Source organism: Anolis sagrei, chromosome X (assembly GCF_037176765.1).
Source record: "Anolis sagrei isolate rAnoSag1 chromosome X, rAnoSag1.mat, whole genome shotgun sequence".
NCBI lineage: Eukaryota > Metazoa > Chordata > Lepidosauria > Squamata > Dactyloidae > Anolis > Anolis sagrei.
In genome coordinates this window covers 79546868-79573979 of record NC_090034.1, presented here as the reverse complement: position 1 = coordinate 79573979, position 27112 = coordinate 79546868, and the positions used below count along the sequence as shown (strand labels likewise).

Genomic DNA, 27112 nt, shown 5'->3' with positions numbered 1-27112 from the left:
TGCGGTGGCGCAGCAGGTTAAACCGCTAAACTGCAGAACTTTCTGACTGGAAGGTCAGCAGCTTCAAACTGCCCCAGCTTCTGCCAAACTAGCAGTTCGAAAGCATGCAAATGTGAGTAGAGCTGCAGCGGGAAGGTAACGGCGCTCCATGCAGTCATTCTGGCCACATGACCTTGGAGGCGTCTACAGACAATGCCGCCTCTTTGGCTTAGAAATGGAGATGAGCACCACCCCCGGTGGTGCAGTGGGTTAAAGCCCTGTGCCGGCAGGACTGAAGACCGACAGGTCGCAGGTTCTAATCTGGGGAGAGGCAGATGAGCTCCCTCTATCAGCTCCAGCTCCTCATGCGGGGACATGAGAGAAGCCTCCCACAAGGATGATAAAAACATCAAAATCATCCAGCTTGGTTGAGTCCATCCAGTAGGAAATACAGTCTTTTTTTCCCACTGCTCCTATTTCCGCAAGCATTATGGTCTTTTTATTGTCGAAGGCTTTCATGGCTGGAATCACTAGGTTCTTGTGGGTTTTTTCGGGCTATAGAGCCATGTTCTAGAGGCATTTCTCCTGACGTTTCGCCTGCATCTATGGCAAGCATCCTCAGAGGTAGTGAGGTCTGTTGGAATTAGGACAATGGGTTTATATATCTGTGGAATGGCTGGGGTGGGGCAAAGAGCTCTTCTCTGCTGGAGCTAGGTGTGAATGTTTAGCTGATCACCTTCATTAGCATTTGAAGGCCTGCCTGAGCCTGGGAAAATCTCTTGCTGGGAGGTGTTAATCTGTGCCTGGTTGTTTCCTCTCTGTTGTTTTGCTGTTGTAATTTTAGAGTTTTTTAATACTGGTAGCCAGATTTTGTTCATTTTCATGGTCTCTTCCTTTCTGTTGAAATTGTCCACATGCTTGTGGATTTCAATGGCTTCTCTGTGTAGTCTGACATGGTGGTTGTTGGTGTGGTCCAGCATTTCTGTGTTCTCAAATAATATGCTGTGTCCAGGCTGGTTCATCAGGTGCTCTGCTATGGCTGACTTCTCTGGTTGAAGTCGTCTGCAGTGCCTTTCATGTTCCTTGATGCGTGTCTGGGCAATGCTGTGTTTGGTGGTCCCTATGTAGACTTGTCCACAGCTGCATGGTACACGGTCGACTCCTGCAGAGGTGAGAGGATCCCTCTTGTCCTTTGCTGAACGTAGCATTTGTTGGATTTTCTTGGTGGGTCTGTAGATTGTTTGTATGATGTGTTTCCTCATCAGCTTCCCTATGCAGTCAGTGGTTCCCTTGATGTATGGCAGGAACACTTTTCCTCTGGGTGGATCTTCATCTTTACTCTCGTGGCTTGTTCTCGGTCTTGCAGCTCTTCCGATGTCTGAGGTGGAGTATCCATTGGCCTGGAGAGCCCAGTTGAGGTGGTTCAGTTCATCTTGGAGGAGGTGGGGTTCACAGATTCTTTTTGCACGGTCTGCCAAGGCTTTAATGGTACTTATTATGGTCTTTTATTTCCTCAGGGCCCTTACACACAGCCCTATATCCCAGAATATCAAGGCAGAAAATCCCACATTATGAGTGTGGATTCAGATAACCCAGTTCAAAGCAGACATTGTGGGTTTTTCTGCCTTGACATTCTGGGATATAGGGCTGTGTGGAAGGCCCTCAGTCTCAGACGAGAGAGAAGAAGGTGAACTTGTGCTTTGGAGATGCACATTGGTTGGTTGCCTGTGTGAGGTCTTTTGTTTGGCTTTGGCCATGTGCTCCCATTGAGGGGGCAGGACTTCTGCTGATTCACTGACTTAGTTGCTGGTGAAGCTAGAAGCCTTCGTTCTGTATAGTTGTTGCCTCAATCTTAGAAGCTTAGTCACTGAGGAGAGAGAAAGTGAGCTTGTGTTTTGGAAGCAAGCATTGGTTGCTTGCCTGCACTGTTTGGAACTTGTGTGGGTGTTTTTTTTGGGTCTGAGCCACATTTTCTCCCTGAGCACATGATCTAACGGGGCAAGACCTCTGTTGAGTCACTGCTTAAGGGAAAGACTAGGAGACACTACAACACTACTACTTCAAATAGGTCAGCTATTACCAACATTAAGTATAATAATAATAATTATTATTTTTATTATTTACTGTATTTGTATACCGCCTTTCTCAACCCAACAGGCAACTCAAGGTGGTTTACAGGGCAAAATTCAATGCGCTCAATACCATAAATACAATGAAAACATTAACATATAATAAAAACCATAACAACACCAATAAAAGCATAAGTCATGAGTGTCTCCTTGTTAAAAACATTGTTCATTCCCATCGTCAAGTCATTCCATATTCCTATATCAGTTCCTCTGCGTTTGTAAACACTTGCTCAAAAAGCCATGTCTTGACTTTTTTTCCAAAATGTTAAAAGGGAGGGGGCTGATCTGACATCCCTAGGAAGGGCGTTCCATAGCTGAGGGGCCACCACTGAGAAGGCCCTGTCTCTCGTCCCTGCCAGACGTACTTGTGATGAAAGCGGGACCGAGAGCAGGGCCTCCCCAGACGATCTTAAGGTCCTAGATGGGTCATAAGGGGAGATGCGTTCAGACAGGTAAGTTGGGCCAGAAATTTAAGAAGCTTGAACCTGTTTCATAGCTAAAAACGCAGCAAGATCTTAACAAGATCTTAAATACTGATGTATTGTATATGTAGCGACTAGATGAATGAAAGCCAATTCTTTGGATTGTCCAGTTCATAGCCTTGTTTGTCACCATAGTTGCAGCATTTAATTGCACTCTCTATGGAGCCCCCGGTAGCGCAGTGGATTAAATCCCTGTGCCGGCAGGACTGAAGACTGACAGGTCACAGGTTCAAATCCGGGGAGAGGTGGATGAGCTCCCTCTATCAGCTCCAGCTCCTCATGCGGGGACATGAGGGAAGCCTCCCACAAGGATGATAAAAACATCAATTCATCCGGGCGTCCCCTGGGCAATGTCCTTGCAGATGGCCAATTCTCTCACACCAGAAGCGACTTGCAGTTTCTCAGGTCGCTCCTGATACGACAAAAAAAAAATTGTCTATGTAGTGACTAGATGAATAAAAGCCAATTCTTTGGATTGTCCAGTTCATAGCCTTGTTTGTCACCATAGTTGCAGCATTTAAGTGCACTCTCTATGGAGCCCCCGGTAGCGCAGTGGATTAAATCCCTGTGCCGGCAGGACTGAAGACCGACAGGTCACAGGTTCGAATCCGGGGAGAGACGGATGAGCTCCAGCTCCTCATGCGGGGACATGAGGGAAGCCTCCCACAAGGATGATATTCATCTGGGCATTCCCTGGGCAACGTCCTTGCAGACGGCCAATTCTCTCACACCAGAAGCGACTTGCAGTTTCTCAAGTCACTCCTGACATGACAACCCCCCCCCCCCCAAAAAAAACCCCAACAGTGCTATGAATAGAGGGCATGAATAGAGGGGGGGGGGGAACGTGCCAAGAGAAAAGCACATCAAGCAAACCCTTGTTGGGACCATCTTCCATCTGGAAATCTATGTCCTCACTATGAAAGAAAGACCACCAAGACTCTAGCCTTGGAAGACAATCAGACTCAGCCACCAGTGATAGCTTATGATGATGACTACGTCAATTTTTGGAGCTCTGCAAACAGAAAGCAAAACACATATGCTTTTGTGGATACTCTATGGGAGGAAACCTAGGCAGCTGTGTTGCTATGTATATTGGGTAGTGAACATGGATAGTGATGAGAGATGTTGTCATGGCCTGCCGTGCTATGCAGATTGATTATTGTGTTGGAACAGAAGGTACAACAACTTCATGTCCACGTATCTACACTTAAGCTTAGTTGGGAAGGCAAAGCTTTTTGGAAAAGACCAAAAGAGACTCTGGAAACTTAAGAAATGGAGGAAGCGTCCAGGGAGGGCACTAAGCAGCTGCAATGTCAAGAGCTGTGCTTTGGATATGGATTTATACAACCACTCTATGATTCTATGAGACTGTGTTTGTATTGGTTGGTGAGCTTTCTGTATAGTGACTTCGAACTGGTTTTGGCATTCCCTGTTGCATTAAATATCTAAAGAGACTCTTCCTATGTCTGACTTTATGCTGTCTGCCAACACTGCCAAGTCATGGAAACAGTGTCCTGACACCACTGTATACCATGCTTGCTGTTTCTCAGTCTGAATCCTCAGTCCCATGAGCAGACATTCCCCCTCCTTTGGCATTGACCGTGTCTTCTTGACTTGGAATCCTTCTAACATGGTCAGTCTGATAATTGACCAGAGGCCTTTTCCTACATGCTAATTAGCCAAAGGAAAGCGGTGCTACATTCTCCTACATCAGCTGTCCGCAAGTTGGCATTCTGCCTCAATTGCAAATTATTCAGCTCAAAGCAAGGGACAGACTTGGCTCGCTGCTTCAGTTTCTTCAGTTGTGTTTGTAGTACATCTGTACCTGATCAGAATATAGAGCTGTGGGTTCTGTTCATTTATTTTGAGTCAGCATGTCAGAGGGAATACTGATTTTTTCAAAGTTTCTGAGTTCTTCTAAAACCCACATGCTCACGGGTTTCTCATTTCCCCTCCTCTTATAGCTCCCTTTCTCTTCCCAGAGTCAGGCTTTGAGGTGGGGAATGTGGTTTTTGTATTGCAAGCTTTCAATTTCCCTAAAGTTCCAGACTGTTTTAGTGCCTCTCTTCATGTTTTGGGATTGAGCACATAATTCTCCACTTTCCCTGGAGGAAACCATGAAAATGAACAAAATCAGGCTACCAGTATTAAAAAAACTCTAAAATTGCAACAGCACAACAACAGAGAGGAAACAAACAAGGACATCTAATCACCTCTCAACAAAAGTTTGCTCAAGGCACTGTCAGGCCATTATATTCTAATCAAGGTGGCCAGTTGAAACATTCACACCTAGCTCCAGCAGACAAGAGCCCTTTGTCTCACCCTGGTCTTTCCACAGATATATAAACTCTTTTTCCTAGTTCCAACACACCTCACTACCTCTGAGGATGCTTGCCATAGATGCAGGCGAAACGTCAGGAGAGAATGCCTCTAGATCATGGCCATATAGCCCGAAAAAACCTACAACAACCCAGTGATTCCGGCCATGAAAGCCTTTGACAATGCATAGGTTCCTAAATCTTTGCCATATTTCCAACATTGATTATTGTTATTTTTATAGAATTTAGATAATTGTAAGGGTGTTAGATATGAGCGGTAGAATATTTTGTACCAGCTATGAAAGTTTTATTTTAATTGCAAGTATACTTATAAGTTAGTTGATGGCAGTTAAATATGAGTCAGTATTGTAAATTATTATTTTTTTCTTTTGGCCGAGACTTTTCTTCTTGTGTGCCAGTGCATAAGGAACCACCCTCTGCTGAACTTTTTCAGGTGCAGAATCTGAACAATATTGTCTCCTTTCCTCTGGACAGCCTGCTGAAGGGGCAGCTCAAAGATGGTCGATCGGTAGGTATTGGGAAGGGTGTGTGCTTTTTAGGGCGGGGTGAAAAATTGAGAGAGGGCCGGAGTTGGCCCATGCCTGTGCTAGATGTGGAACTTTACACTCAGTACCACTCCTTGCTGACGCTTTGTTTTCTCTTTGGTGATTTTCCTGTTTTCCCTTTTCTCCCTCCTCAATTTCTCTTTTGCTCGGCAGGAATCCAAGAAACAGATTGAAAAAGCCTGGAAGGATTATGAGACCAAAGTGTAAGTAGCTGCTGCTGCTGCTTCTGGCAAGGAGAGGCTAATTCTTCTCCTTTCTCCCAAACAAAGGTGTTTTGTTGTGGGCCCAGCGGCACAGGATGAGAAAGTCAACCAATGGGACTTGCCCTTTAGAATTGTGCCACTGAGCCATAGGGTATGGCTGCATAATTTCTATGTATAAGATTCCACGTCTGACTACCAATGTTTCCAAACAGGGCTCTAATTTAAAAAAAAACTCTTCTCTAAAACCTCTGAAAGCTGATGCCCATCACTATAGGAAAGGAGTTCTTCCCGGGACTTGTTTGTACCAGTTTTAAACATGCAAACACAGTGCATGGAGACGGTGTTATGTTCTAAGGAGAACTGCACTGGGGGCCAGAGTGGTGCAGTGGGTTAAACTGCTGAGCTGCTGAACTTGCTGACTGGAAAGTGGGCGGTTCAAATCTGCGGGATGGGGTGAGCTCCTGTTGTTAGCCACAGCTCCTGCCAACCTATCAGTTCAAAAACAGGGAGAGGTCAACCCTACAGGGAGAGGTCAACCCTCCTGTTTAAGGAGCTCCATTGGCTGCCGTTCATTTTCCGGTCCCAATTCGAGGTGCAGGTGCTTACCTACAAAGCCCTAAACGGTTCGGGACCCGCCTACCTGCGTGACCGCATCTCTGTGTACGAACCCACATGATCTCTTCGTTCATCTGAAGAGGCTCTGCTCACGATCCCACCTCCATCGCAAGCGCGATTGGTGGGGACGAGGGATAGGGCCTTCTTGGTGGTGGCCCCTCGACTCTGGAACTTGCTCCCCAAAGACATTAGACATGCCCCAACTCTGGCAGTCTTTAGGAGGAGCCTGAAAACGTGGTTGTTCCAGTGTGCCTTCCCAGAATAAGGAACCCTAAGCAACATGTCCCTAATCACACTTTACTAATGATCTAGGATTGTCTGCTCACTCCATTTCTCTCCAAATACCCATCCTAGTTATATGTCACCTTGTCATGTCCAGTATTTACAGTATTATATTTGACCAGTATTACATTTGGCCCTGCCATAGGTTTTTAATGCGTCGTGGTGTTACTGTTATTGTTTATTGCTTTGTTTATGAGTTTATTTATTGTCTGTATTGCTTTGTTGTTTTTATTGATGTATTTGGGCTCGACCTCTTGTAAGCTGCACCAAGTCCTCCGGGAGATGGTAGCGGGGTATAAATAAAGATTATTATTATTATTATTAAAACATGCAGATTTGAGTAGATCAATAGGTACTGCCTTGGCAGGAAAGTAATGGTGTTCCATGCAGTCATGATCTGAGTAGTATGATTTTTCTTAAAAACAAGAAAGCTCCGCATATACCTTGTATATGTTTAAATAAATGATAAAAGGTGGTTTTTTTGTGTTTCTGTTCATAGTCACTGTTGAATGCAACAGTACAGCAGCGGAAATCAAGTTTTAACACACGAATGAGACACTAGGGGAGGGCAGTTTGTTTTAAAGCAAAAATCACACTTCTTGGTGGACTGAAAACATCCCCACCTAAGGTCATATAGGTTCATTCACAATAATCTTCTCTAAACCACAATGTCATACAGGAGTGCATAACTGTGGCCATCAATCTTGCTTAGCATAACTGTTATGATATACTAGCCGTCCCCTGCCACACGTTGCTGTGGCCCACTCTGGTGGTCATGGGGGTTCTGTGTGGGAGGTTTGCCCAATTCTATCATTGATGAGGGTTCAGAATGCTCTGTGATTGTAGGTGAACTACAAATCCCAGCAACTACAACTCTCGAATGTCAAGATTCTATTTTCCCCAAACTCTACCAGTGTTCACATTTGGGCATATTGAGTATTCGTGTAGAGCTTGGTCCAGATCCATCATTGTTTGAGTCCACAGTGCTTTCTGGATGTAGGTGAACTACAACTCCAAAACCAAAGGACACTGCCCACAAAACCCTTCCAGTATTTTCTGTTGGTCATGGGAGAACTGTGCACCAAGTTTGGTTCAATTCCATCGTTGGTGGGGTTAGAATGCTCTTTGATTGTAGGTGAACTTTAAATCCCAGCAAGTACAACTCCCAAATGACAAAATCAATTTTTTTGAGTGAAGGACATACATTGGGTTGTTAGGTATCTTGTGTCCAAATTTGGTGTCAATTCGTCCAGTGGTTTTTGTGTTCTGTTAATCCCACAAACAAACAAACATTACATTTTTATTTATATAGACGATTATGGTACTTTTAGTCCAAAAATTCCTGATTTAAATGCTTAATCGGACTTGGGTTCAAAAATAATAACAATACTTTATTTATATTCCACCGTTCTCCCCATGGGCACTCAGAGCGGATTACAGTTTAAACATACCGGCAAACATTAAATGCCTTGTTACAATACAATGAGACACACAAACACAAACAAAGGCAGAGGCTTCTCCTGTCATATCTGGCTTTGGAGGCGGTGCTCATCTCTGCCTCTGGGGAGGTCCTTTCTCCACTTTCAAACCAAGTGTTGTCACCTCCTGGTTGTGTGGCTGGCAAGATTGTTTGGAGCGTCTCTTGGCTTTTCCTGATGAAGTGGTACCTATTGATCTACTCACATTTGCATGCTTTCGAAATGCTAGATTAGCAGGAGCTGGAGCTGACAGATGGGAGCTCACCTCATCTCATGGATTTGAACTGCTGACCTTGCGCAGCAGAAGTTTTTAACCCATTGCACCACCGCAGCCCATAGGAGGTGGCTATGATGGGCTTGGAGAGAAAAAATGGAGAGAGTCTGTAAATGAGACCTAATTCTGTTGTCGGTGGCATTCTTTCTTAGAGCAAAGCTGGAGAAAGAGAAGGAGAGAACCAAGATATCGAATGTCATTCAGAACGAGCTATCGGCTGCAGAAATGGCTGAGGACCTACAGAAAGAGCGCCGTACTTTTCAGCTTCAAATGTGTGAGGTAGGAACTCTTTTGCAGCCATACCACGTGTTCCTTCTGGATGTCCTCTCCTGATCTTAAAACATTTTGTTCAGTCCTCTTCCGTGACTGTATTGCTCTTCATTTTTGGAATCAGTTGACCCTCAGAATCTATTTATGCCCCTTGGCTCTGTTTCAAGCTCTTTCACTAAAAACTCCATGGTAATTCAAAAAGAAGTGGCTGTGACATTAGATTCACAATGGCTATTTTATTTATTGTGTCAGGGGCAACCAGACAATTGTATTACATTTCTAACAAAACAAACAGACAAAACACAAAATTTGCAAGCTTGGTAGTTGATTAAATGTCCTTTGACCAATAGCTGACCACTTGGAGTGCCTCTGGTGTGGCCGCAAGAAGGTCCTCCATTGTGCATGTGGCAGGGCTCAGGTTGCATTGCAGCAGGTGGTCTGTGGTTTGCTCTTCTCCACACTCGCATGTCGTGGATTCCACTTTGTAGCCCCTTTTCTGAAGGTTGGCTCTGCATCTCATGGTGCCAGAGCGCAGTCTGTTCAGCGCCTTCCAAGTCGCCCAGTTTTCTGTGTGCCCAGGGGGGAGTCTCTCATTTGGTATCAGCCATTGGTTGAGGTTCTGGGTTTGAGCCTGCCACTTTTGGACTCTCACTTGCTGAGGTGTTCCAATGAGTGTCTCTGTAGATCTTAGAAAACTATTTCTAGATTTAAGTCGTTGACGTGCTGGCTGATACCCAAACAAGGGATGAGCTGGAGATGTCTCTGCGTTGGTCCTTTCACTATTGGTTGCTACTTCCCGGCGGATGTCAGGTGGTGCAATACCGGCTAAACAGTGTAATTTCTCCAGTGGTGTAGGGCACAGACACCCTGTGATAATGCGGCATGTCTCGTTAAGAACCATATCTACTGTTTTAGCGTGGTGAGATGTGTTCTACACTGGGCATGCAAAGCAGCAGAGTAGCATAGCGCAAGGGCAGATGTCTTCACTGTGTCTGGTTGTGATCCCCAGGCTGTGCCAGTCAGCTTTCGTATCATATTGTTTCTAGCACCACTTTTTGCTTGATGTTCAGGCAGTGCTTCTTGTAGGTCAGAGCACGGTCCAGAGTGACTCCCAGGTATTTGGGTGCGCTGCAATGCTCCAGTGGGATTCCTTCCCAGGTAATCCTCAGAGCTTGGGATGCTTATCTGTTCTTAAGGTGAAAGGCACATGTCTGTGTTTTAGATGGATTAGGGATCAGCTGGTTTTCCCTGTGGCTAAATGCACTTTTTATCAATTTGGACTATAGATAGATAGATAGATAGATAGATAGATAGATAGATAGATGAATTAATTAGCACCCATTTATACAAGTCTACAAAATATTTATATTTGTCGTATCAGCAGTGAACCGAGGGTACATTTATAATGTATTTAAAAAAACACAAAGTTTATAAAAACTTGGTGTTGTACTAAATGTCCTTTGACCAGTAGCTGGCCACTTGGAGTGCCTCTGGTGTTGAAGGCCCTCCATTGTGCGTGTGGCAGGGGCTCAGGCTGCATTGTAGTAGGTAGTCCGTGGTTTGCTCTTCTCTACACTCGCATGTTATGGACTCTACTTTTGTGGCCCCATGAAGCATTTGTAAAGAAACCCTCTGCATTGTGAGATGGTAAGGAGTTTTGCCAGTCTCAGAAAGAATCTCCACATTTGCAAATATTATTTTTGCACATTTCTCTCCATGCATAAAATGTCATAGACAGCTAAAAGTTGGAAGCATTGGATAAGTTATTGTCTAAGGTTTTCACGGCTGGAATCACTGGTTTGTTGTAGGTTTTTCAGGTTGCATGGCCATGTTCTAGAAGCATTCTTTCCTGACATTTCACCTGCATCTGTGGCAAGCATCCTCACAACCTCTGAAGATGCTTGCCACAGATGCAGGCGAAATTTCTTTGCACTTCATTCTGGTCTTGATGTAAATACAATTAAGACACAAGGCGTCATTCAATAGCTGTTGCTATGGCCGGGTCAACATCACTGCGAGGATGCAGTGAATAATGATGTTGATAATTACTATTATTATATTTATTTATACCCCGCTTTATCTCCCCAAAGGGGAATCAAAGTGGCTTGACATAAAAGTATTGGTATCCAATTTAAAATATTTATTTATTTATTTACCTTACTTATATACCGCTGTTCTCAGCCCGAAGGCGACTCACAGCGGTTCACAACAAATACGAACAGCAAAAATTCAGTGCTACAGTATAGAAACAGTTAACAACCTAACACATTACACAATTAATAAAGTTACTACAATACCCATTCACTGTCGTCTCGTCATCAAAAACATGTTCCAGATTCGTCATCCATTGTTCCATTCCAGTGTTCATTAACCAATCATTGCACTAATTATTGGAACGCCTGCTCAAACAGCCAGGTCTTCACCTTTTTGCGGAATACCATTAGAGATGGTGCTAGTCTAATGTCTGTAGGAAGGGCGTTCCACAGCCGAGGAGCCACCACCGAGAAGGCCCTATCTCTCGTCCCCGCCAGCCGAGCTTGAGAAGCAGGCGGGATCGAGAGCAGGGTCTCCCCGGAAGATCTCAAAGTCCTGGTGGGTTCATAGGCAGAGATGCGGTCGGATAGGTAGCTTGGGCCAGAACCGTTTAGGGCTTTAAAGGCCAACGCCAGCACTTTGAATATACAAATATACAAACATTAAAACAGAATTAAACACAAACAGCACTCCAAAGTTCAGTTAAACTCAATCAAAACGTATTCTGAGTTAAAAACCATAGTATCCCCTGTCTAGAACTGGTGAATACAGCTGTGACACAGTGTGGTACAACTGCAAGAAGTTGGTTTTAGATTGCATGAAGAAGTTATTTACGTATGTGCCCATTCAGTGCGTTGTTGTTGTTGGAGCTCCCGATGGTACAATGGGTTAAACCCTTGTGCTGGCAGGACTGAAGACCAACAGGTCGGAGGTTCGAATCCTGGGAGAGAGTAGATGAGCTGCCTCTGTCAGCTCTGGCTCTCCCATGCAGGGACATGAGAGAAGCCTCCCACAAGGATGGTAAAACATCTGGGCGTCCCCTGGACAACGTCCTTTGCAGATGGCCAAATCTCTCTCACCAGAAGCAGTTTCTCAAATTGCTCCTTACACAAAAAAAAATATAAATTCCTACATTCACCTCATGGTAATGCCAGCTAAAATAAGCATAGAATCATAAGATTGAATGAGAGCATCAGGGCCATCCAGTCTCACCCCATTCTGCCATGTAGAATAATATAAACTAATAATAATAATAATAATAATAATAATAATAATAATAAGAAGAAGAAGAAGAAGAAGAAGAAGAAGAAGAAGAAGAAGAAGACGACAACTCTGGCATAAACCAGTTCAGGTGGTCCCAGTGGTCATTGGCACACTGGGTGCCATGCCAAAAGATCTCAGCCGGCATTTGGAAACAATAAACATTAACAAAATCACGATCTGTCAACTGCAAAAGGCCACCTAACTTGGATCTGCGTGCATCATTCGAAAATACATCACACCGTCCTAGACACTTGGGAAGTGTTCGACTTGTGATTTTGTGATACGAAATCTAGCATATAGATCTCGTTTGCTGTGACATACTGTGCTTTTGTGTCAGTAAAATAATAATAATCAGAGTGGATTACAGTATACACATATACAGGCAAACATTCAATGCCTTCTATGCAGTGAACAACAATGACATGCAATACACAAACAAAGGCAAAGGTTTCCTTTTCCATTTCTGGCGTCTGGAGGCGGTGCTTAACTCTGGCCGTGGGGAAGTGCTCTTGTTTCATTTCCATGCCGAGGAGCCTGTTGTCCATAGACTCTTCCTGGTTGTTTTTGCCAGAATGGCTGCATGGGCGCCTTTTATCTTCTTTCCAAGGCAGTACCTATTGATCTACTCACATTACATTTTTTCGAATTGCTAGGTTGGTAAAAGCCAGAGCTAACAGCAGGAGCACACCCCAGCCCGTGGCTTCAAACTGCCAACCTTCCAGTCAGCAAGTTTTCTGCAGCTAGCAGTTTAACCCGCTGTGGTGCTGCAGTGCCTACAACTAAAGCAGTCGGAACAACTCTTTTCAATGTGACATCCTTTCCGATACAAAACCTGGTCGTCTTATCCCCGCTCATTCAAGTCTCCAAGGTTCTGCAAGATCCCTTTGATCAATAGTGAGGATCTCCCCCAAGCTTTAGGCCCATATTTTCCCTTACTGTGCTTCTCATTTTCCATCTGATGGGAAAAAGGTCTTACTTTCATGAAAGATTGCACCGGGGACTAAATGGAGATGAAATAAATCAAGCAATAACATGGCCTTATGTATGAGAAGGAGTGCAGCTAGGAAAGTTTGCAAATCACACCCCACTTTCACTCTCAACTAATCATGGAGAGAGAAAAAAATGTCCCAAAGGTGTCCCAGCATTTTTGTTATTTCATTGGAATCCACATACACATAGAAACCCCCTTCTCCTCCTAGTTCTGACAGCCCATTCACAGCAGTGCTTGCCTCATTGTCTCTTGAATACTATTTTCCATTGCATTTGACAAGATTCTTGCTGGCTTTTGTACAATAGGATTTTCTGTATGTGTTTAAATCAGACCATCTGGGTCTCTGGGCTGCCAAAGAATGACTTAGTCTTGTCAAAAGACATCTGCTGGTGGATGTTGCAATAGGTCAGGGAGTTTGGTATTTGCAGTAAAGGTGCTTGGGACTATGCATCATCTCATTGTTAACAATATTGGCTTGCATCAGTGTAAAGTATGTGTTGAGACTTGTCTTTGTCTTTTGCTGACAGCTATCATATGTAACTTGCATTTGTTATGATAAGTCTATGTAGATCTCTTCTGCAATTTTACAGCAAGGGTTGGGAGCTTTGTTTTCCTTCAGATCTTGGACTATCTGCAGCAGACATCGCCACTGATAACACTATGGAATACGTTTTTTGTTCCTGGGTTATAAAGGTCATTTCCTCGTTGGTTCTATTGTAAAAACATGAGAAAAGTTTATTAAACTGCAGAAACATTATTTTGCACATTTTACTCTAGTTTGTCAATGAATATCTCATTGAGGGCGCTTCCAGACAGCACTAAATCATGGGTTTTAAACAAAGACAAAAAATCCCGGGACTCCAGAAGAGGTCCACATTTATTTCGTATCAAAAGCATTGCATAAATTAGTATAAAACTGATAAAAATAGAAGGTGTGCAGGCGGCTAAATATCTTTTGACCAAAAACGGGCAACAGCATTGTCTGTAGCCTCCAACAATTCCTCCTCTTTACATGAGGAAGGGCACAATGGACAAGCATACAGATGCGGAGTTGTCTGTTCTGCTCCACAGTCACACAAGGTGTGGGATTCTTTTAGGTAGTGCCATTTTGCCAGGTTGTCTTTTGATCTGCCCACTCTGCTTCTGAGTCTATTCAGGGACTTCCAGGTTGCCCATTCTTGGTTTGCCCCTGGAGGAAGACCCTTGCGGGGGGCCATCCAATTGGGATTTCCTGCTTTAGCTGCCCAGAGGGATATACTTACTGTTGCTGGAGGGACACCAAGAGGAGTGGTAGTTCTCATAAAGCTTTTCCTTGATTTGAGTCTACTGGGAGGAAGCTGGTAGCCACGTAGTGGATGGCTTTCACAGTGTTCAACCTTATTTCTCTCACATTTAGCAACAACTTCCTGTCGCACATTGGGGGGGGGGGGGGGGGAGGCAATGCCAGCTAGCTTGTAGAGTTTATCAACAGATGTAGGTTTAAGACACCCTGTGATTATTCTGCATGTTTCATTCAGTGTGGTATTCACCTGCTTTGTCTGGACTTACTTACTTACTTAGGCGATCCCTCGTTTTCCGAGGAGGATTGTCTTCCAGTATTCTTGTGGGTCCATATGTGGCTGTGAAGCCCTATTCTTGCTCTGCATCTTCTTCCACAGTGAGGGCATTGGTTTCCAGGTGGAAGGCGGTCTCGGTCGGGGTTGGCGCGACGCACCTTCCTCTTGGCACGCTTCTCCCTTTCGCCCTCCATTCGTGCCTCTTCAAATTCTGCAGCACTGCTGGTCACAGCTGACCTAAAGCTGGAGCGGTCAAGGGCCAGGGCTTCCCAGTACTCAGTGTCTATGCCAGAGTTTTTAAGGTTGGCTTTGAGCCCATCTTTAAATCTCTTTTCCTGCCCACCAACATTCCGTTTTCCATTCTTAAGTTCAGAGTAGAGCAACTGCTTTGGGAGACGGTGGTCGGGCATCTGGACAACGTGGCCGGTCCAGCGGAGTTGATGGCGGAGGACCATCGCTTCAATGCTCGTGGTCTTTGCTTCTTCCAGCACGCTGACATTTGTCCGCCTGTCTTCCCAAGAGATTTGCAGGATTTTCCAGAGGTAGCGCTGATGGAATCGTTCCAGGAGTTGCATATGACGTCTGCAGACAGTCCACGTCTCACAGGCATATAGCAGGGTTGGGAGGACAATAGCTTTGTGTGGACAGACCTATGCCAAACAGGGCAGGCATACTCGGCAGTTGAGTAAGACAAGGCCAGGGCTGATGTTCTTATTCATGTTGAGTCTGCGCCCCATGTGCTGCCAATAAGTTTTTGCAGGATGTTATTGTGTGCAGCTACTTTGTGCTTGGTGTTCAAGCAGTGTTTCCTATAGGCTAGTGTTCGATTTAAGGTGACACTGAGATATTTAGGATGGAAACAGTGTTCATGTTCTTGACCTTCCCAGGTGACTTTTAGTTTCCTGTTGACTTCACGGTTGCATAGATGGAAAGCACATACTTGTATTTTGGCAGGGTTTAGGCTTCAGGTGGTTATCTTTGGAGTAGCTGGAGAGATCTTTCAAGGCATTAGTTTCCTGTTGGCTTCACGGTTGCATAGATGGAAAGCATATACTTGTGTTTTGGCAGGGTTTAGGCTTCAGGTGGTTATCTTTGGAGTAGCTGGAGAGCTCTTTCAAGGCATTAGTAAGTTGGATTTCAACTGTTTCAAAGTATTTTGCTTGTGTTGTTAGGCCAAGGTCATCAGCATATATAAAGCTATTGTCGAAGGCTTTCATGGCTGGAATCACTGGGTTGTTGTAGGTTTTTCCGGGCTATATGTCCATGTTCTAGAGGCATTTTCTCCTGATGTTTCGCCTGCATCTATGGCAAGCATCCTCAGAGGTAGTGAGGTCTGTTGGAAGTAGGAAAATGGGTTTATATATCTGTGGAATGACCAGGGTGGGACAAAGGACTTTTGTCTGCTGGAGCTAGGTGTGAATGTTTCAACTGACCACCTTGATTAGCATTTAATGGCTTGGAAGTGCCTGGGGGGAATCTTTTGTTGAGAGTGATTTGATGTGCCTGATTGTTTACTCTCTGTTGTTTTGCTGTTGTAATTTTTGAGTTTTTTAATACTGGTAGCCAGATTTTGTTCATTTTCATGGTTTCTTCCTTTCTGTTGAAATTGTCCACATGCTTGTGGATTTCAATGGCTTCTCTGTGTAGTCTGACATGGTGGTTGTGAGAGTGGTCCAGCATTTCTGTGTTCTCAAATAATATGCTGTGTCCAGGTTGGTTCATCAGGTGCTCTGCTATGGCTGACTTCTCTGGTTGAAGTAGTCTGCGGTGCCTTCCATGTTCCTTGATTCGTGTCTGGACAATGCTGCGTTTGGTGGTCCCTATGTAGACTTGTCCACAGCTGCATGGTATATGGTAGACTCCTGCAGAGGTGAGAGGATACCTCTTGTCCTTTGCTGAACGTAGCATTTGTTGGATTTTCTTGGTGGGTCTGTAGGTGGTTTGTATGTTGTGTTTCCTCATCAGCTTCCCTATGCGGTCAGCGGTTCCCTTGATGTATGGCACGAACACTTTTCCTCTGGGTGGATCTTCATCTTTACTCTCGTGGCTTGTTCTTGGTCTTGCAGCTCTTCTGATGTCTGAGGTGGAGTCTCCATTGGCCTGTAGAGCCCAGTTGAGGTGGTTCAGTTCATCTTGAAGGAGGTGGGGTTCGCAGATTCTTTTTGCAAGCTCTAACAAGGCTTTAATTATGCTTCTTTTTTTGACTTGGGTGATGGTTGGAGTTTTTATGTAGATATCTATCTGTGTGTGTAGGTTTTCTGTAAACGGTGTGACCCAATTGTTGATCTGGTTTGCAGATGACTAGGACATCTAGAAAAGGCAGTCTTCCTTCATTTTCTTTTTCCATGGTGAATTGGATGTTTGGGTGGATGCTGTTAAGATGGTCCAGGAACCTGTTGAGTTCTTCTTCTCCATGGCTCCAGATCCACAATTGGGTGTGTGATGTCTGTCCACATCTCGCAGGCATATAACAGGGTTGGGAGGACAATCGCTTTATAAACGAGCCCTTTGGTCTCCCTACAGATGTCCTGATCCTCAAACATTCTCTGCTTCATTCAGAAGAGTGCTGCACTTGCAGAGCTCAGGCAATGTTGTATTTCAGTATCAATGTAGACTTTTGTGGAGAGGTGGCTGCCAAGGTAGTGGAAACGGTCAACGTTTTCTAACATTACACCATTTTTGTTCCATAGTGGAATGGAAGTTGATGTCCAAATACATTGGAAAGTCTGTAAGCAGGATCTGGTTGGCATCTGTTGGGAATGCTTTGATTGTGTGTTCCTCCAAGGAAGGGATTGCATGACCCTTATGTTCTCTTCTAATTCTAGGACTCTATGCTTGTTTTAACTGGCATCACCATAGAGTGAATGTGGGAAACACCACACATGAAGTAAAGTGCTCTCCTATTGAGGATGACACATTTCAACATTTGACTGAAACTAAGTTTGATCATTGAAGATCTGTTGTAGCCAAAACTGCTATTGAATTCTGAGAATTGTAGTCTCAAGAGGACTTTCTTTAGGCTGGGGGGGGGGGGGGGAGATAATATGCATTTTGCTTCCTTAACAATGTTGAGCCACCCTGTGTGTATGATCTCTGATGGTAGAAGGAGGCAGATGGCCATTGGCTCTTTGTGAAGGGTTGGGTGCGGAGGGATTTTGCAGAGGGCTTCAAGGAGAGCTGGACAGGCAGTAGTTTCCATGCCTTTTTCTCGGTTCTGTTGAACATTTGGGGTTTTGCCAGAGAATGAGTCATCCCTTTGAATAGCTCCACTGTTACATACATAACAGCACATGGAAGCATTCAGGAGTGGCTTGTAGCAAATGAACAATATCATGGAAGGGGGCAATAGGAAGCATATTGGACTACGTATGTAGTGAGGTAGCTAGCTCTCTTTTGGGAGGCCTCTAAAAACAACATGATGCTCTCCAGGGTCACTAATGACACTTTTTGTCATTCTAAGCTAGCTCAGATGGGTTGAGGCTTATGGGAAGTGTATTTCAGTCTTTTGTTGTTGTTGTTGTTTTTTTTTTTTTTAATATTATTTGTGCTGGCATGGCTGTGCCAGGAGATTTCAATTTTTTTTTCTTGCACTGTTAGTTTGCATGAATCCATTTGGGCCATGCATTTTGCAATTGGGTAGCTTTCCCCAGGTTGCAGTCATATGGCCAACAACCTATCAATCATTGTTAGAGCCTTTAGATCCACCCCTTTCCCCAGTTTTGGAGGGAAAAGGGGACTTTTAGTTCAGTCTCACCGTTTGGAGCCTTACAGCAGGACATGTGGGCTTTCTCTGCCTCACCTGCAAAAAGCTTCTTACAGCTTTTGCTGTGAAGCAAAGTTACAGTTCCACAGCTTTGCTGGGGGAATACAGCCAGCTTTGCTGGAAAATAAAGGAATGGTTCCACGGCCTTCGTGGGACAAATCTACAGGACACCAGCTTGGCAGATCTACAGCAACCATTGCCTGGTAAGAGACCACTCAGGCTATCCATAATGCAGCTTGGAGACGGGAGTTGGGCCCTCACGCCAGCAGGGTAAAGAAAGATTGCTCAAGGAGGGGTCGGAAGGTTTCCCTAAAGAAGATAGGAACAGTTTATCAAGCAGTTGCCTGTCCCTTGTTGGCAGATCGAGAAAGCTACCCGTTTTTCAAGATTATATAGCATTTAATTCATTTGTTTGAAGATTTAAGCCTTAATAAAGAACTTTGTTGAACCTATTTTGAGCCTCTACAGAACTTTGTGTTGGGAAACCTATGGGACCCTTTAGTTGAGGCACCCCGGCATCCCGTTGGGCATACAGAAAGCACGTCCTGTAAACAGACATTGTCATAGTCCCAGCGCGCGACAGCACATAATTTAACATAAATTTTAGACAACATCAAGCGACAATCAGTCTGTACAGAAACAGAGAGAGTCACAAGTACACATGTTTGCACAACTAACAGAAGATGAAAGGTTAGAGTAGAATACACTGAAATACGGAATGCTACACCTATAACACTAAGTTACATAAACAGAAGTGAAATATTACTTCCAATTAGTATGCTACTCTTCTCTTTTTAAAAAACAAAACAGTTTAAATCAGACTTTGAATACTGTATTATTTTTTACATATACCCCAATTCTCCATATTTTTCCATCTTTTTGGAATATATGCATGCAAATAATGATAGTTTTACATAGGGTGAATCCAGTGCTACTGCCTTTAGTACAACAGTTGTAGGATTATTTTCTCCTGATTAGTCTTCCTTAATGGCTCAATTATAAAATAATAAGCCAACACATAAGTGAGTCTCAGCAATTCAATGGGTATATTCTAGTTAGGTTTAGCACCAGAATTCAGGCCAGTGTTTGCAAATTGTCTGTTTGTTTACCTTATACTGTAGCATCATTGCTGTTTGACAATGCAACCTGAGCCCTGCCACATGCACAATGGAGGACCTCCTTATAGCAATACCAGAGGCTCTCCAAGTGACCAGCTATTGGTCAAAGGACATTTAATATAATGCCAAGTTCATAGAATCATAGAATCATAGAGTTGGAAGAGACCTCATGGACCATCCAGTCAAATCCCCTGCCAAGAAGCAGGAAAATTGCATTCAAAGCACCCCGACAGATGGCCACCCAGACTCTGCTTAAAAGCCTCCAAGTTTTTAAACTTTGTGTTTGTTTAATACATTACAGCTGTACCTTTGGTTTGCTTCTGATACGATAAATAAATCAATAATTGCTGTTTGATTATCTTTATGCATTCAGTATTGAACAAAAACACATGATAATCTGCACAACCTTCATATTTGCTATAAACTTATAGAATTATAAACCGCTTTGAGTGCCCCCAGGGGTGAGAAAGGCAGTATATAAATATGGTAAATAATAATAATAATAAAAAACTTGGCTTAGTCTAAGTGTAGCATAGTGTTGTTTATTTATTTATCGTATCATAAGATAATTGAGGGTACAGTTGTAATGTATTTAAAAACACAGCCCAAGTTAACAATTCAGCATTATGCTAAATGTACTTTGACCAGAAGCTGGACACTTGGAGTGCCTCTGGTGTGGCTGTGAGAAGGTCCTCCATTGTGCATGTGGCAGGGCTCAGGTTGCAAGGTCTGTGGTTTGTTGTTTGGTCTTAATAATAATAATAATAAGCTTTATTTATACCCCGCCACCATCTCCCCGATGGGGACTCGGAGCGGCTTACATGAGGCCAAGCCCAAACAACAAATTACAACAGAGTGAAACCGAAAACGCAAACAATAAACAACAACATCATAATTACATAAAACATGTGAATACATAACAATATTAAATTACAATAAGCACAAGACTTCTCCGCACTCGCATATTGTGGGCTCCACTTTGTGGCCCCATTTCTTAAGGTTGGCTCTGCATCTCATGGTGCCAAAGCACATTCTGTTCAGCGCCTTCCAAATCGCCCAGTCTTCCAAATCAGCGCCTTCCAAATCGCCCAGTCTGTGCCCACTGGGGAGTCTCTCATTTGGTATCAGCCATGCCTTGAGGTTCCGGGTTTTAGCCTGCCACTTTTGGATTCTTGCTTGCTTAGGTGTTCCTGTGTGTATCTCTGTAGATCTTAGAAAACTATTTCTTGATTTAAGGAATTGGTGTGCTGGCTGATAGCTGAACAGAGGATGGGCCAGTAATGTGAATGCCTTGGTTCTTTCATTATTGGCTGCTACTTCCCAGTGGATGTCAGGTGGTGCAATAATGGCTAAACAGAATAATTTATCCAGTGGCGTGGGGCGTAGACATCCTGTGATAATGCGGCATGTCTCATTAAGAGCCACATCCACTGTTTTAGGATGGTGAGATGAGTTCCACACAGGGCAAGCATATTCAGCAGCAAAGTAGCAAAGTGCCAGGGCAGATGTGTTCACTGTGTCTGATTGTGATCCCCAGGTTGTGCCAGTCAGCTTTCTTATGATACTATTTCTAACACCCACTTTTTGCTTGATAGTCGGAGCACGGTCCAGAGTGACTCCCAGATATTTGGGTGTCCTGCAATGCTCCAGTGGGATTTCTTTCAGGGAATTCTCAGAGCTCGAGATGTTTCTCTGTTCTTAAGATGAAAAACACACATCTGCATTTTAGATGGATTCCGAATCAGCTGGTTTCCCCTGTAATAGGCAGTAAGATGCAGACTGTAGCCAGGAAATCAGAAGACGCTTACTTCTTGGGAGGAGAGCAATGTCCAGTCTCGATAAAATAGTGAAGAGTAGAGACATCACACTGGCAACAAAGATCCGCCTAGTCAAAGCCATGGTATTCCCTGTAGTCACCTACGGATGTGAGAGCTGGACCTTAGGGAAGGCTGAGCGAAGGAAGATCGATGCTTTTGAGCTGTGGTGTTGGAGGAAAGTGCTGAGAGTGCCTTGGACTGCGAGAAGATCCAACCAGTCCATCCTCCAGGAAATAAAGCCCGACTGCTCACTGGAGGGAAAGATACTAGAGACAAAGTTGAAGTACTTTGGCCACATCATGAGGAGACAGCAAAGCCTAGAGAAGACAATTATGCTGGGGAAAGTGGAAGGCAAAAGGAAGAGGGGCCGACCAAGGACAAGATGGATGGATGGCATCCTTGAAGTGACTGGACTGACCTTGAGGGAGCTGGGGGTGGTGACGCAACAGCAAATCTATATCATTTATGTGTTTACTTTCATTAGATAGGGGTGGGTATGCTCTGGAACCCAAAGGGCCAATTTATTCAGCTCCATATGAAAGAATGTAAAGTGTCAGTATTTGCAGTGACCAAAAGTGATCTTGTGTCACTCCCTAACAACAAACCAACATTGTAAGCATTCTGAAGATGTTCATTGAGTGTGTGTGTGTGTGTGTATAAGCAACAAAATGCGGAGAACGGGTGGGGAGATCCAAACATCTGCACCATTCTCAAACTCTCCATTATATCATCAGCTGAAAGTTTTGGTTGTTTCCTCTCTTTGTAGTACCTTCTGAAAGCAAATGAAAGCCAAATGAAGCAAGGTCCAGATTTTCTGCAGAGCCTTATCAAGTTTTATCACGCACAACACAAGTAAGTTGGCAATCCAGGTTGGTATTGGGTTGCTGTGAGTTTTCCAGGCTGTATGGCCATGTTCCAGAAGCATTCTCTCCTGATGTTTTGCCTGCATCTATGGCAGGTATCCTCAGAGGTTGTGAGGTCTGTTGGAAGCTAGGAAAATGGGGGTTTATATGTCCATGAAAGGTATTCGAGGTAGGTGTGAATGTTTCAATTGGCCATCTCTATTAGCATTTAATGGCCTAGCAGTTTCAAGGTCTGCCTTCTTACTTCCTGGGGTAATCCTTTGTTGGGAGGTGATTAGCTGGCCCTGATTGTTTCTTGTTTGGAATTCCCCTGTTTTTGAGTGTTGTTCATTATTTACTGTCCTGATTTTGGAGGGTTTTTTTTAATACTGGTAGCTAGATTTTGTTCATTTTCATGGTTTCCTCCTTTCTGTTGAAATTGTCCACATGATTCCTGTGGATTTCAATGGCTTCTCTGTGTAGTCTGACATGGCGGTTGTCAGAGTGGTCCAGCATTTAACTTCACAGTGTTATTTTCTCTCCTTGTCTTGTTGCTTCTAAATACTTCTTTGGTGATTAAAAACAAACTCCACAATTTTCAGTTTTTTCCAAGATGGCTGGAAGGCATCTCAGAACCTATACCCTTTCATCGAGAAGCTAGCCACGTCTTTACATGCCGTAAGTCATTTATGGGTCTTTTTTGTTCACTCATTCTCAAATATTATTAACTGTGTTTCTAACTCTTGAAAACTGTTGGTATCAAAAACAGAAGGATGTATTGATTGCAATGTGCCTTCAAGTCAATTCTGATAGTGCTTTGCCCGTGAAAGTCAGTTCACACAATCCTCCTTATTGGGGAAGCTGATAGCAAAGCTCACTTCTTAAGTTTACATTCCTATTGATGGAAATGTTTTGTTTTACCCCAAAATGTGCATAATGCTATGTAGCACAATTTGGAAAAAATAATAATCCTGGTTTGAAAGTGTTATTTAGCAAAGCAAGTTAATCATCAGCTATAGCTGCAGTAGACCAAAAGGTTGACAATTTGAAGCTGGGTCAGGCTGAGCTCCTGACCTTCGGCCCAGCTCCCTAACCACCTAGTGGTTCGAAAACAGCAATATAAGTAGGTGAATAGGAACCGCATTAAGCAGGAAGGTGTTTTAGGCATGGCGTTTGGGTAAAAGTTTACAAACAAAGTCTTCGGCAAGGAGATAGAGCGACAGTGCCCCCCTGGGTCTGGAAATGAGCACAGCCTCCAAAAGATGCCGAATGATGAGAAAAAGCATAGGCATACCTCTATCTGTTGTCTCTTGTCATGCTATAATCGGCATTGAATGTTTGCTGTATATATGTTCTGTGATCTGCCCTGAGTCCGCTTCAGAGTGAGAAGGGCGGAATATAAGTACTGTAAATAAAATAAATAAGGGTTGTTGCTGGTCTTAGCACAGCGGGTTAAACCGCCAAGCTGCAGAAAATCTTGCTGATCAAAAGGTTGGCAGTTCAATCCTGGGTCGGGGTGAGCTCCCACCATCAGCCCTAGCTTCCTGCTCACCTAACAGATTGAAAACAGCAATGCCAGTAGATAAATAGGTACCGCTTTAAGTGGGGAGGTAATAAAAGGCGCCATAAGAACATGCTGGCGACTTGATCAAGAGGACGTCTATGGATGACAAAAGCTCCTCAGCATGGAAGATGAAGTGACAGCAACCCCCATGGCCGTAGTTGAGCACAGCCTCCAGACACTGGAAATGGAAAAAGATGGGAAAACCTTTACTTCTGTTTATGTATTGTCTGTCCTTGCTAATTGTATAATGGCATTGAATGTTTGCCGTATATGTGTTTTGTAATCCTCCCTGAGTCTCCTCAGGGAGATACAGCAGAATATAAATAAAGTATTATTATTATTATTATTATTATCATCATCATCATCCTTATTTCCTGTTTAATTGTTTGAAAATAGTTGTTACAGTCCATAAACTTTGTTTTTGTGCCACAGACCATGCTGAATTGGTTGAGACTTGATGATGAGATATTCGTTGACAAACCAGAGCAAAATGCACTGCAGGATATTCCACAAAAACAAAGTTTTTGGCAGTGTAATAAACTTTCCCCATGTTCTTATGAGGGAACCAATTAGGAAATGACATGGATAACCCAGGAACAAAAACCCTGTTACATTGTGTTATGAGTGGACATGTCTGCTGCAGATGATGAGTCCAACATCTGAAGGAAAACAATTGACAGAACCAATTAGGAAATGACATTGATAACCCAGGAACAAAAATCGTGTTCCATAGTGTTAATGGTGCAAGTTGAGTCATGTTCTGTCCTCCAACTTTGTTTTCGTGGTTGCCACAAACTAGGTTGAATTAGTTCAGACTCAATGCTGAGATATTCATTGAAAAATGGGAGCAAAATATGCAGTTTAATTAACTTTTTGGCAGTTTAATTAACTTTCCCCATGTTTTTGTGAGGGAATCAATTAGGAAATGACATTGATATCCCAGGAACAAAAACCATGGTGTTACATAGTGTTAATGATACAAGTTGAGTCAATGCAAGTCATAATGTTGTTTTGTCCTCCTCTGAGCCTTATACACAATTCCGATAATTGTACAGAATGCCCCTCAGAATGTCTTTGCTTCTCTGATGCTGTAACTCCCAACCATAGCCTGGACTGCTTTGTGTTTGTGTTGCCTCTGTGCTCTTCATGCCATCTTCTTCTCTTTCCAGCTCCGCCAGGCTAAGGAAGAAGAGGTCAAGCAGCTCACGCAGATCCGCGATTCCCTCCGAGGCATTTTGCAGATGGAGAACAAGGGGGTGAGTGAGTGTTCGCGGAACTTCCTCTGGAGTGGATGCAAGAAGTTGAACAGGCCTGGAGGGCCCAAGTTTGCCCATGCCTGTGATATATCCATATAGGTTTGCCATTAAACATTTGGATCCTGTCCCATATCCATTTGGTTGGGTGTGGAATGATCAGGTATTCTGTCCATACAATGGCATAATGCTTTTTATGCATCTTGTCAATTTAGGAGAATCTCAACAGGAAGAACTCTGGGAGTGGTTATAGTATCCATCAGCACCAAGGCAACAAGCAGTATGGGACCGAGAAGTCAGGCTTTCTGTACAAGAAAAGCGATGGGTAAGAGCCACTTGTAGGTAGTCTTTGCGCTATGTGTTCAGAAGAAATGTTGACCCTTTTATTAGAAAAGAGGAGTGATGATATCAATCAGTAAGCTCAAACTTCCCTGTTCCTCTCAACTTGGTCCTTGGAGGCATAGCTATGAGGACTGTATCTATCCATGACTTTGCCTTGAAATTTACTTCTTCACCACTCTGGCCAAAGTAAGAGTGAATTCTTGCCAGGGAGGGTTCTTTCATGTTGCTATGAAGTCAGGCCCCCAGGCCCATAGCCAGGATTTCGGGGGGGGGGGGGGGCTGATTTTTTTTCAGAGGGGGTTTCGGGGGGGCCTGAGTTTCGGGGGGGGGGGGCTGAGTCTGAGTGAAAGAGGGTCTACCCTAGCAAACCTTTTGTATCATTACCCCAATACCCCCATGCATATGGGATATACTGAGTTGGTGATCAGATCATGATATGAATAAACATAACAGTTTAAATAATGCACCAGTAAGGCCTTTTCGCGAACCACCATGAGAATTTCAGGGGGGGGGGCTGAGGCCCCTCAAGCCCCCCCCCCCCCCCCCGGCTACATGCCTGCAGGCCCCCAAATACCAAATTCAGTTGCAGAAATAATTTAGAGAGTCACATTTTAATGTATTGTTGAAGGCTTTCATGGCCGGAATCACTGGGTTGTTGTAGGTTTTTTCGGGCTATATGGCCATGTTCTAGAGGCATTCTCTCCTGACGTTTCAGAGGCAAATTGTTGGAGCCAAAATACGTAGCCATCTTATCTTTGGGGTTTTTGACAGTGAGGTGATTGTTTTAATTGGTGACAATGGGTTGTTTTTTTTTTTTTTTTGTAGAATTCTAATTAGGGGAATTGAAAGTGCATATCCATCTTTTGCACGATGCAAAGATGTTTATTGTCGGTGTTTTTTTAAAGATCAGGCATGAAGTACTTTATCACATTGGCTTGTCGTCTCGTTGCAATCATGTTGTTTCAGCTAACAGAAAGAAACATACCCTTGGCCATATAGCCCGGAAAACATGGCCATATAGCCCGGAAAAACCTACAACAACCCAACATACCCTTATTTGGTATGATACAATCCCTTTCATACCTTGCTGAAATTGCAGAATGCTGGCATTTTGTTGATACAAATTCCTGTCATCTGTCTCCTGTATAGCTTTTGTTTCCTATCTGTGTGATTTCATCATCCAGTGCATTGCACTATGCCAGTATTTCTCAATCTTCCTAATGCTGTGACCTCTTAATACAGTTTCTCATGTTATGGAGAACCCCAACCATAAAATTATTTTTGTTGCTACTTCATAACTAATTTTGCTTCTGTTATGAATCGTAATGTACATATCTGATATGCAGGATGTATTTTCATTCACTGGACCAACTTTGCCAAAAATACTAAATACTCCCAAATTTGAATGCTGGTGGGGTTGATTTTGTCCTTTGGGAGTTGTAGTTGCTGGGATTTATAGTTCACCATAATCAAAGAGCATTCTCAACTCCACTAGTGATAGAACTGAACCAAACCTGGCACACAGAACTTCCATGACCAACAGAAAATCCTGGAAGGGTTTGGTGGGCATTGACCTTGTGTTTTAGAGTTGTATTTCACCTACATTCAGAGAGCACTGTGGACTCAAACAATGATGAATCTGGACCAAACTTGGCACAAGTATTCAATAAGCCCAAATGTGAACACTGGTGGAGCTTGTGAAAAATAGACCTTGACATTTGGCAGTTGTAGTTGCTGGAATTTATCGTTCACCTATGATCAAAGAGCATTCTGAATTCTACCAATGATAGAATTGGGCCAAACTTCCCACAAAGAACCCCCATGACCAACAGAAAATACTGTGTTTTCTGATGGTCTTTGTTTACCACTCTGACAACCCTTGCAACCCTCCCAGAGGTCCAAGCCCCCAGGTTGAGAAATGCTGCACTATACTTTTCTTTTTTTCTGTTTTTAATTATGAAATCAAATAATAC

The 27112-nt window shown here is 43.6% G+C and overlaps 1 protein-coding gene across 1 annotated transcript in view; it reads left to right on the top strand.

Moving 5' to 3' along the window:
- The window catches only part of ASAP3 (ArfGAP with SH3 domain, ankyrin repeat and PH domain 3), a 113360-nt gene that overhangs the window by 46545 nt on the left and 39703 nt on the right, over positions 1-27112 (top strand). The window contains exons 4-10 of the mRNA XM_060784246.2: positions 5363-5437; positions 5628-5677; positions 8479-8605; positions 21905-21990; positions 22583-22658; positions 24714-24800; positions 25013-25122. Of these exons, the coding sequence (XP_060640229.2) occupies positions 5363-5437; positions 5628-5677; positions 8479-8605; positions 21905-21990; positions 22583-22658; positions 24714-24800; positions 25013-25122 (611 nt within the window). The remainder of the gene's footprint in view (positions 1-5362; positions 5438-5627; positions 5678-8478; positions 8606-21904; positions 21991-22582; positions 22659-24713; positions 24801-25012; positions 25123-27112) is intronic.